A 12405-nucleotide genomic window follows, 5' to 3' on the forward strand; every position below is an offset into this window, starting at 1 on the left:
TAGAATACCGGTAGTCTCAACATGGAAATTAAAAAGATAGCAGTAGTCTCAACATGGAAATGACCACTCTTGTATGGGTACTGGACTCAAGAATAATGTAAAATAAATTGAAAATATCATAAATGTTGTACAGTATGGTAAACGAGATATTTAAAAATAAGATTTACATTAAAAATATTATGTCAGGATGTCTTTTGTATTTTACATACACATAAAGACTCTCAACATTACAGTTAAAAAGAACACCTCATTTTTGGAGCCCCTATTCCCAAGGCTCAAGAACATGAGATTAATCTGTTTCTGATGAGTTCACAGATTTATTTTTATTTTTAATTTTTTTATTACAAGGATCCAGTACCTGTTCTGTGGACTTTTAGACCCAATTTGGTGCTGTATCATACAGGAAAATGATCAGGAAGGCAGTGGCAAACACCACTGACTGATTGCTTAGACCCTGGGGCAGTAGTTCTTGGTTTTCCACATATATCAGAATCGTCAACAAAGCATAATGTATTTTCAAATTTTGGCTATATTTCCAGGGATTCTGATTTAATTGTTCAGGGAGTGGTTCTCAGGAATCTGCATTTTGACAAGTATAATAAACCAAAATGTTAACTTTATTGTAGGTTATGCAAGAATCACATAAACATACGCACTGACTTAACACAAGTGCCTCCATCTGTAGCATGATCAGGAAAACCATGAAATCAAAGGAGAATAATCTTTGGAGAAGAAATGGATATTATTAATGGAAGGATGCCAGAGTAGTCTGTTCATTTTATTGAGGTTAAGGGAGATGTTTTCTTAATCTTTGATCTTAGAAGGTGATGGATGGTATGAAAACCAAAATATCTGGCTTTAGATATGGGCCCCACCATTTATTAAGTATCTCAAATGCATGTTTATATTTGGATAGCCTTGACTTCCATTGATGGGACACTTAATACCACTAATCACAAGTGATCCCAAAGGTCATCATTAATTTGTAAAACTGCTGATGCAAAACTTTTGCCTATGTACTTCCTGAGGAAGGTGTATAGAGGTATCATTTACTTAAAGATTAATTTTAGCGAACCATGCAGCATATTTATTTCAACACAGGATATTTTGTGTGTAATGACCCTCATGAACTGATAAAAACTTCTTACTTTGTGAAAGATAATGACCAAAATAATAAGGAAAATATCAGAGATATTGAATAGTCACTAATATGGTGGGAATATATATGAAAGGAAAAAGGGTTTCCAGAGAAAATGGGAGGCAAGAAAAATGTGAGGGAGTACAGACATTTAAAATTTTATGAAGTTTAGATTTTTGAAATCAAGAGCAGTTTTTATGTCTCACCATTTTTTTTTTCAGCTTTGATACCTGAAAATGAACAGTTTAGGAATATAGAAGATTTTCCTTGCATAGAACTAGGCTAGGTAAACATCCTTGATGTTACAACAAAAGTTATAATATCTGTCAATCTACCTGTTCTCTGTCTCATGCCCAACAAGATTAGTTTTAGGAGTATGTGGGGGTGTAACACTATCTGAAACTAAATGAAATTATGCAGGATCATTTCCCCAGATTTCCTTAAGGTCCACACTTCTATTAAAGCAGTAGTTCTCCAAGTGTGGTCCCTGCAGTGGTAACATCAGTGTCTGCTGGCAATCTGTTGCAAATGCAAATTCTCAGGCCTTACCCCGAGAACTACTTAATCAGAAAGCCTGGGGAGGTCCCACCAAATCTAGAACTGAACAAATCTTCTATGTCTTGTGATATATGCTGCCTTTTCTCCTCCAACGTTCTTAACACATGTAGCTAAGAACATCAAAGTGATACTGGTCTGAGAAGCCCTGGAGATACTGAAGAAGACTAAATGCTAAGGAAAAGGACAGCTGAAGAAAATGGCCTGGAGGGACCGAAAATAAAAGCTACAGCAAAGGTAACAAACAGGCAAGGAGTGGATGGAGATGTCAGACTCTGAACAGCACCCAGGACAAAAGTGAGCCTGCTAGAGCAGTGGCAACACTGTGACTCTTGTCCTCATCATCATCTTGGTAGCCTCACTGTCATCATCACCATCATCACCATCACAGCCATCACCACCATCACCATCATCACTGCCACCATCACCATAGCCATCGCCATCACCACCATCACCACCATCATCACCATCATCACCATCACCACCATCATCACCATCACCACCATCACTATAATCACCACCATCATCACCTTATTGGGGAAGAACATGTGGTCTTTAAACACCAGGCCAGGGGCTTACATAGATGACAAAATTCTGTCCTTACAATAAATTAGGAGGATTTAAAAATTTAATTTTATCTCTGTTTCACATATGACAAAACTGAGCCTTCAAGAAATTAAGTGGTTTACTTTCAAATTTATTTAAGTATCAAGAAGGAAAACTGATTTGTAGCAGGCAGTGTAACTGCAAAGCCCGTCTTCCTAACTGCTATTCTTTAGTCATTATCTCATAGCATCTTTGAGCTAAACATGGCAAGGAAAAAACTATTTACTTAATGACTAGATAAGTTGTATTTGTAGAAACCATGGATGGTGAGCAAGTCAGAACTTGAAAAATTCAAAAGACCCTTATATTTGGAAGGAAAGTGCTTTGGGGCTGGAGGAAAGAAGGATGCCAGCCATGCCTAAAAGCCAAATCTCTGATGTGGTAAAAACATAGAGTTGAGGCATGGAGGAGGAAGCAGTGTGGACAAAGAGAGAGAATGGTTGGAACCAGTACCATAGTCACAAAGTTGAATGTCCTAAGGGACGTTGATCAGCCATCTGGTGCCAAATATCAAATGTAAATATCCATTTAATTGTCCAAAAAAATCCCCCTGCGTAACTCAGGCTCAATGAGGAGATGACCCTTTCTTCATCTCCCTTACCAGCATAGACTTTGGGCTCATTTTCTCTTTCAGAGCAATATGGTTAAAAATAAAATACCATAATACGTTGAATCAGACAGACAGAGGTTTGAAACTCTATTGTAACTAAGAGAGAGCTTTGGGCAGGCTCCTTATTATCTATGAATTTTAAGCTTTGCATTTTTATGATAAAGTTATTAACAGCTAGTATTATTGGAATAAACAAGACAATGAACAAACAATACTGGGTGCTTGGTTGGTTCTTCTCCATTCTTTAATATTAAGTTAAATTTAATTTAATTTTACTTTTGGTGACATTGTATGGAGTTGTACACAATATGACCTAATAGTTCTAGTGCTATCCCTCTCAGGATGGTCATGTTTATAGCTAAAATGTACATAGATGAATAAGAAAAAAGGGGAAGGGCTTTAGACATCTGTTGCTCAGAGTTCAGACTTTAATATAAATTCAGTAGTTCATAACAAAAACATTCCATTACAGTAGAAAGTGTTTCAGATTTGATTCCTAGTCTGATTGGCTCCAAACTAGTCCACGAATTCTCTGTGTGACTGTGAGCAAGTAACCCAAATTTAATGAACTGTTTCCTCATCTGGAAACCAAGGAATATGATATTAATATTGCCCAATTTTATTCAGTATAGGATGATACACATTTTGTAGTTGTAGTCTCTAGTGGCTTTCCAATGACATTAAAGGCTGAAGGGCATTAAAACTGTTTAGGAATTTCATAATATAATCTGTTCTACAGGGCCTTCAGCAACTAGTTATATCTTCTCCTTTTGTCATTTGAATGAGGTAGAACTTCTCTTTTTGCTTTGAGGTGTGTGTGTATATGTGTAAACTTGTGATTTAAGGGAGCTGGTAAATTAACCACTTACGTATTTACACATCTCTAATTAGGTTTACACATTTAAATGGGCTGCCTGAAATCCCATCTCTGGTGTCTCTTGTAAGGGAGCTCAAGTATTCTCTACTAAACTACAAGGAAAGCATCCTGTGCTCTGACTGATAGAAACTTTGCAAGTTAGTAGACATGACTTTTACAAGCAATAAAATGAAGCTGTCAGCCATTGCACATGGACCAAGATAGAGGTTACATGACTAAACCACCCTTGCAGCAGGCAGTCTCTGATATATTTCACTCCAGTTTCGATCTATTAATCAGACGAGTTGAGAGAGCAATAATTCAAACACCGCAATAATCAATTCCATAACACATTAATAGAAGCTACAGTCAAACTTTCCCAAACCACTGACTGCATTGGAATCTTGACAGGAGCCCTAGGGCCATGCCTCATTTGCATTAAATTTACATAAAATTGTAAATCAAGAGTACATGAACACAGCCCTAATATTTGTTAGTGCTTAGATCATTCCTGATAGATGGATTGAAATTGCTGGTGGTTTGACTTCATTTGCAATAAAATTGTGCAGCTGATCAGCTTTGTCCTCATTCTGCAATTATAGGAAAGGGGCCCAAGGGAGCCATAGTTTGGGGTGTGTGTATGCCATTTAGGGTTTTCATTCTGGAAAACCATGACTCAGATGTAACCTTGGCAACCTCATTCTGGAAGCAGATTGTCCCCAGGGACTTTGCAGATCCTTGTCACTGGGTTTGCTCACATATGCGCCATGGCATTAAGTGGAGATATAGACTACAATGAAAGCTGGCCAACTGAGAGGATGTCACGCCTCTGGCAGCTTTTTTTTTTCCAAACAACATTTACTATCATAAAAACAGATAATTAGCAACAGGTTTTAGGCTGCAAATAGATAAAATCAAACCTTCAGTAAAGCATCTAATATCTAACAGTGTGATAAAGTGGACTTCACATGGTTCTAAGCATTCTGTGTGTTCTTATGTCCCAGTTTGAACTTATTCCAAAAGCTGTAGGCCTTGCTGTGTGATTTTTTACTCAGGGCTAGGAGAATATATTCTCACCAAGAGAAGTGGCTCACAATACAAGACTCCTATTTATATATTCTCCTTAGTCCTTCTATTATAAGTCTACCCTTAAAGAGAAAAAATAAATACTTAAATGCAATACAGTATTTGCAAGGGTTATTTTTTTTCCAGAAAGGATTTTGAAAATAGTTTGAATATCATGATGACTCTGTGTCTTTCTCCTCTCCCTTACCACCCATCTATGTCACCCATTTCTTACCTTGCACAATCAAGTAAACTTGAGAGGTCTTGGGTTCATGCTGTGTCTGAACCGAGCAAGTGTAGGAACCTTCATCATAGACATCCACCTTCTGGATTCGGAGGCTGTATTCCAGAGAATGGCGTTTCTCCAGCTCAACCCGGGGGTCCAGAGACCACTTGTCATGCCCAGCAAAAATGATGCCAGAACGGTTCAACCAGGCCACCTTTGAGTTCTTGTCTTCTACGATGCACCTGACAGAACAGAAAAGTAACATTAGAGCCTGAGCCATACCTGCACGGGCATTCATTCTTTACCTGATTCTCCACTCAACAAGACTAGCCAAGAAAAATAATTACATGCAGGATGAACCATTGTTGTACCATTTCATAGAGACTGAAGTATTGTCACTATTTCTCCTTTAATATCTAATTATCGTCCAATGGATGGACATCATTATATTAGACTCAACTTGGCAATAAACAATCAGCATGAAAAATGCAGGCTAATAAAGTTAAATAGGTATTGATTTTCCACTGGAAATCTTCTTCTTGTCTAGGAAAAGGTTATGCGCACAGAACTCCATCTGTTTAAGCAACTTGGAGAATTCGTTGATTGATAGTGTAGCACATTTACTCAGTTTAACTGTATTTAATATTTTATAGTATTTCCTAAAGTTGTGTGATGGTAGATTCAAGTTATGCCCCACAGCCATAACAGTTTGACTAGATTTCAGAATTCACTTCCGATCCTTATGAATTTGTAATACCCACACCCTGAAGTGAGAAATGTATGATAAGAGAGAGTTAAAGGGTGAGTGGATAGGTGTTGTGTCAAGGAGATCAAAGCTAGCATCATCTTGCCTAAGTCTGGTTCCAGCTACTGAGGGCAGAAGGTTATTTGCCTGCAAGACAGCTTCCTCCCAGCATTATTGGCTATTGGAATGAATTCAATCTTTTACAGGAGAAGAAGAAACCAATTTGTAGCTCCTATTTCAAGGAAAGTGAAAGAAGAAAATGCTTATTTGAACAATTAGAAACCTAGAAGGCTCTCTTTCTGAAACTTGAAAGGAAAAGGGAAAGAATGCAGACTATTGGAGAAAAGATAAATACTTTGCTGTGAACACAGTTTTCTCCTTCAGTTTCAGCAAGAATCTAGAAATGGAAAAATCAGGCAAACAGAGACCTTCTCTCTGTATCCCTATGACAAGATTGATGTCTGCCTTACAGGGAGATTGTCCCAGACCCTGCTCACAGCTGCAGAGCCAGCTGCTCAGCACTCTGAGGCAGGAGGGATGGACAGGAGGAGCCAAGAGCATGACAGCAGAACAATTAAAACATGCTGTTTCCCTGTATTTTCCAAACTGAGTCAAATCCAGGTTTTCTCTCAGGTCAAAACAGACAGTCATAGGGATTCCACGACCATGCATTGACAGATTGATGCATTACCCAAAGGCTGTCCATGTAGGTTTACAGAGAACAACTCAACTCTCTGAAAAGAAGAAAAGTTGAATCTTTAAAAAATACCTTACCCATAGTGCAAAGGATCTCCTTATCCCATTATATTCAGGTGAATTGTATATTTTATTTAACATGAGAATTTTATTACTTGGGTGCCATGATTTGCAGATTTTTTTTTCTTTTTCACCTATTCATTTTCATTGACATAAGTAGATGAATGTATCATTTAGAACCTTCATTACCCATGTGTGTCTCTCTGCCATGGAGATACTGCTCAGATTAACTATATGTGTTCAATACTTTAGAACTTCTCCATGAGGATGTGCAAAGCTACCTTCATGGATGGTTGTTGCTTTGTTCCAGCTTGATTTTTTTTTTGACTTTTATGTTTCTCATTCTATTTTTTTGTGGCATTGTTTCTCTATCTGTGGTGGTGCTTGTGGCATTTCTCAACTTAGAGTCATTTACAAATTATTTAATAAGCTGTTTATAAGCTGTTTGTTGCCTTCTAGATTAGGAATAAAATTGCTGATATGGACTCTACTTTTCTACTTAGAATAGAAATTTATCTCTGTACCTACATGAGTGGTACTCTGAATGTTTTTTACCCCAGAATATGACCCTAATATATTCATTTTGGAAAACATACTGATATAGTTTTACATAAATATGGCCAAAGATCAAATAAAGACCGATATTTTTGCCTTATTCATTAAAGCATCTCCCAAAATAAGTTTGGTATAAAAGAGACATCTGGTAAATGCTTGTCATGTGAATGAACAGTGTCACACATGCAAACAGAGGAGATGTGGTTACCTATATTCCACACCCCTTTTCCCAGTCCACAAATGAATTGGGCAAATTTACTTGTCAGAACAAGATAAGAGTTTCTAAGTTAGTTCTTTAGGGTCCTTTGGACATTTTAGAAATTTTTGTTCATGAAAAAGTTAAAATTAACACATAGATCATTATTCCAAATTATTCTCTGAGAGTGTTTAGATCTATCTTAGGAAGTAATTGGCTGTTTTAGCAAAATAGCCAGACCCATAAAAATACATCTACAAAAGAATGCATTACGTAGAAATTTTGCTATGACAATCTATGTAACATTTTTACATTGTATTTCATACACATTTATTTTTAAACTTATCTTTTATTTCAAAAATATAAAAGGTATATGAGGGATACACACATACACATACAGTCTCACTTTTTACTAACTCAGTATGGTTAGTCAACTCCAACACCAGAGAACAACATAGTATTTTCAAAAGGGAAAGCACTTCTCCAGTTATTGAAGGATTCTTTCTTACAGAGTCAGTAGATCCAAAATGAATGTATTGACTCCATAAATTAGAAATAATCTTTCTACAGCATGACAAAAACTTTCATGATGAAAAATGAACAGAAGAATAGCACAATTTCAGTACTACTTAAACTAAAAAAAAATTATGCCTTGATTTAAGCTGACAACCATGTCAAATCATAAGTGCACATAAGAAAAAGGATGGTAAGAGTTAATTAATTAGTCACAGCTTACAGAACTTATGTTTGTTAAATAACTATAACCAGTCACACAGAGTACTCATAGAATGCCTAGCTATTTGGAAATGAGGAAATGTTGATCAAATACAGACCCAGTTTCCCAGCATGCACTGATTGGCGAGCAAGCATCTGGAGCTTGCATCTAGTGGGAAGTTGGCTTAATGGTGTATTAGGTACACCTGTAGAATAAATTAAGATTCTCATGACACAGCATCAATAATACAATAATGAAACATTCCACAACCAGAATGCTTCTTCAATATCAGACAATATAGTTCAAAACTGGATACCTAATGACTTTATCTTCAAAACTAGGCTTGGTTAAGACAGGAAAAGTATAAAGAGATATATTATAAAAATATGTAAGCATTATATGTTGTTTGGATTTAAAAATGTTTCCTCCAAGAGCTCATAATGTTGCAAATAATTCCAGGATTTAAAAGGCCTCCACCCTTAAGAGTGCAGGTGTTGGTACCAAGAGGAGAGGGGCAGAGAATGTTCCTCTACTTTGGGTGGGATTTGTGGCAGGCAGCTGAGGATATAAAAATAAAATGGACTTCCACCTCTCCAGAAAATTTTATTACTTAATGATCCATCATTTTACCTGGCTCCTTTTTATGACCTCATCATACTTCACATTGCATTGGCATTACATGTACTCATCTTTACTCATAAGGCTATTAATGACAGTTACCCTCCTGGAATTCACCTTTGGAGGCTTCATAGTGTCTAGCAGCATAAATGCACCTTGTATACACCATACAGTCACTGAAATGCAGAGTAAATTTTTATTTTAACAAATTGCTTTTAGGTCGATTATCAAATATTTGTTACTCATCTAAAGTACAGAATAGGTGGATAATTATTTTAACATTTCTTAATAAATAATTAAAAGTATCACATACCAAGGGACAATTTAAAGAGAATTACTGAGTATGGTATTAACATGAAAAGAAGGAGAGAAAAAAATGTGCTCAATGCTTCTACTATTAGAAAGATCACCCCTGGGAAGTAAATAATCTCTACTATATGTGAAAAAACACCAAAAAAGAAAACTAGAAAACCTTAAATAAACATTAAGTGGCTTGCCCACTTTAACTATGAACCTACAAATATCAGATGGGCTACTTACCTTAACTTGGAACCTATGATTTTAAAAAATCAGCTTTTAAAAGATTATAGGGAAGGAAAGCAAACAAAATTTTATTTTCCCTCTTCAGTATATCTAAATCCATAAAACTCCCCAAAATGCCAGCACACCCATAAAGATTTCAAGCACTGGGCCTCTGCAAACACTTTACACCAAGTGTATTATGCACATTTATACAAACAGGTACATTGACAATTCCACTTATACTGCATAAGTCTGGGGAGTGTGCCTCTAAAACAATGAGTATAACTGAAGCAAAAAGGAGATGCTAAATTTGGTTTGTACCAATAGCTTACTAGCATATTTACATCATTTATATCACTATAAGTGATACATATCTAACAGATATTAAGCCTGTTCAATTGCTACTAGACATGTCTCTTCATATTTAACAAGCATTATTGGTTGGTAAAAAATGTACAAACTTATCATTAGAATTTATCCAAACTTTCATCTACATCTCAAGACTATACTCATGGGTAACAAATAAGAATATTTTACTTAATTTCTCACCAGTTATCTATCCTCATACTTTTTAATTATGAGAATTGGGGGCAGTAGATCTGATTGGGTAAGAGAAATTTGTTTCTAAAATTAAGAAAGAATCTTATTACTTGGATGAGATTAAAGAAGGCAGCATAAGAGGTAAAACAGATAATTCCTCCTAAAACCAAATATTATATTAAATTTAATTAATACAACTAATCCTGCAAGAGCAACAGGAAAGAAGGCTGTGCTGGACAGCATACACCTGGAGAAAAGAACAGACCTCATGGAAAAGGATGATGTACCAAAGCTGTTACCTGGTGGGACCCAAGCCTTTAGTCCACACTAGCTCCTAGGTGGGAGGAAGAGAAATGGAGCAGGGAGGGAGTGGAGGCCTGGGACTGCTGAACACCTAACCCTGGAGATCTGCTCTGTGAGCACGAACCTACATTGCATGGTGTTCTGGTGATTAGTGGGATTGGAAAGCTGAGACAGGCAGAATACCTGGAAAGACTGAGATTCCAGCTGCTTGTGGAAAATGGGGATCCATATCTGACTGCTCCAGGTGGGCAGTCTGAGAGACCTCCTAACAATAAGAGAGCTGCTAAAGGGGCAAGGATTGCACAGAGCTTACTGCTCAGGAGAAAGGACAGGTAGACAAAATTGTCTGGGTGCACTCTGCCCAGCAGGTTGGGTACTTTGAGGATCTTCAGGCACTCCATGCCCCTGGCTGGCTACACAGCTACAATGCTCCCCATCGTGATACGCAGCCTGTTGTTACTTCCTCCCGGTCAGCCTATACCTGACTCACAAATCAGCAACCCTGCCCTGGCATTAGGCTAGCCAGAGGGAAGCCCTGCCTACAGCACCTACAAACGCAAAGCATAGAGACTTATACCTGTCTGTTCTGCCCACTGGTCTGGCAGTGGAGACAGGCATAGGAGCTGGGAAGCAGGAAACAGCTCTTTCCTTCCCCCAGGCACCAGCACCGCTCCCCTGTGACCCCCGACATTACTCCAGGGGCTGAGCAACTCCAGAGAGTAGAGCTTTTGGGCACTAGAGGGCACCATATTCAAATATGAAATGTTAAAGGACCTGGTTCAAACAAAACTACCACAAACACCAGTAAAAGAGTCAAATGAAACTGATTTCATCAAACTTCCTGAAAGACATTTCAAAATAAAAATCATAAACATGCTCATGGAGGTACAGAAAAATATTCAAGAACTCAGGAATGAACTTAGGGCGGAGAACCAATCATAAAGGAACCCAATGGGGGGGTTTAAAAGCAGGTTAGATATGGTGGAGGAGAAGACAAATGAAATAGAAATTAGAGAATAAGAATACAAAGAAGCTGAGGCACAGAGAGAAAAAAGGATCTCTAAGAATGAAACAATATTGAGAGAACTGCATGAACAATTCAAAAGGAACAAGATTCGTATAACAGGGGTACCAAAATAAGAAGAGAGAGAAGAAAGAGATAGAAGGTGTCTTTGAGGAAGTAATTGCTGAACACTTCTCCAATCTGGGGAAGGAGATAGTCTCTCAGGCCATAGAGGTGCACATATCTCCCAACACATGGGAACCAAGGAAGACAAAACAAAGATTTCTAATAATTAAAATGGAAAAGATAAAGGATAAGAACGGGTTATTTTAAAAAGTCAGAGAGAAAGAAAAGATCATATACAAAGGCACACCCATCAGGCTATCATCAGACTTCTTAGCAGAAACCTTACAGGCCAGAAGGGAGTGGCATGATGTATTTAATGCAATGAAGCAGAAGGGCCTTGAACCAAGAATACTTTATCTGGCAAGATTATCATTTTAATTTGAAGGAGGGATTAAACATTTCCCAGATAAGCAAAAGCTGAGAGATTTTACCTCTGACAAACTATCTCTACAGTGTATTTTGGAGGGACTTTTATAGATGGAAATTTTCCTAAGGCTGTCACCATAGGTAATAAAACCACAATAAAGAAAGTAGAACAATTAATTACTAAGCAAATGCAAAATTAAATCAAGTACCCCCAAAGTCAGTGAAGGGATAGACAATAAATACTGAATATGATACTTAATATATAAAGAATGAAGGAGGAAGAAAAAGGTGAAGAAAAAAAAAAGAACCTTTAGATTGCGCTTGTAATTGCATACTAAGTGAGTTAAGTTACAGTCTTAGATAGTAAGGAAGTTAACCTTGAACCTTTGGTAACCATGAATTTAAAGTCTGCAATGGCAATAAGTACATACCTATTGATAACACCCTAAATGTAAATGGTCTGAATGCAACAATCAAAAGACATAAAGTCACTGAATGGATTAAAAAAGAAGATCCAACTGTATGCTGTCTACAAGAGACTCACTTAAAACACAAAGACATAACACAGACTAAAAGTGAAGGGATGGAAAAAAATATTTCATGCAACTAATACAGAGAAAAAGCAGGAGTTGCAGTACTTGTATCAGACAAAATAGACTTCAAAACACAGAAAGTCACAAGAGACAAAGAAGGACATTACATAATGATAAAGGGGTCAATCCAACAAGAGGATATAATCATTATAAATATCTATGCACACAACACAGGAGCACCTACATATGTGAAACAAATACTAACAGGATTAAAAGGGGAAATAGAACGCAATGCATTCATTCTAGAAGACTTCAACACTCCACTCACTCCAAAGGACAGATCAACCAGACAGAAAATAAGTAAAGAGACA

The 12405-nt window shown here is 37.1% G+C and overlaps 1 protein-coding gene across 4 annotated transcripts in view; it reads right to left on the reverse strand.

Moving 5' to 3' along the window:
- LSAMP (limbic system associated membrane protein) overlaps positions 1-12405 on the reverse strand; it is an 820993-nt gene that overhangs the window by 284513 nt on the left and 524075 nt on the right. For all 4 annotated transcript variants that reach the window (XM_036883394.2, XM_036883392.2, XM_036883391.2 and 1 more), the window contains one exon: positions 5066-5298. In XM_036883394.2, the coding sequence (XP_036739289.2) occupies positions 5066-5298 (233 nt within the window). The remainder of the gene's footprint in view (positions 1-5065; positions 5299-12405) is intronic.

The sequence above is a fragment of the Manis pentadactyla genome, chromosome 1, assembly GCF_030020395.1.
Source record: "Manis pentadactyla isolate mManPen7 chromosome 1, mManPen7.hap1, whole genome shotgun sequence".
Classification (NCBI taxonomy): domain Eukaryota; kingdom Metazoa; phylum Chordata; class Mammalia; order Pholidota; family Manidae; genus Manis; species Manis pentadactyla.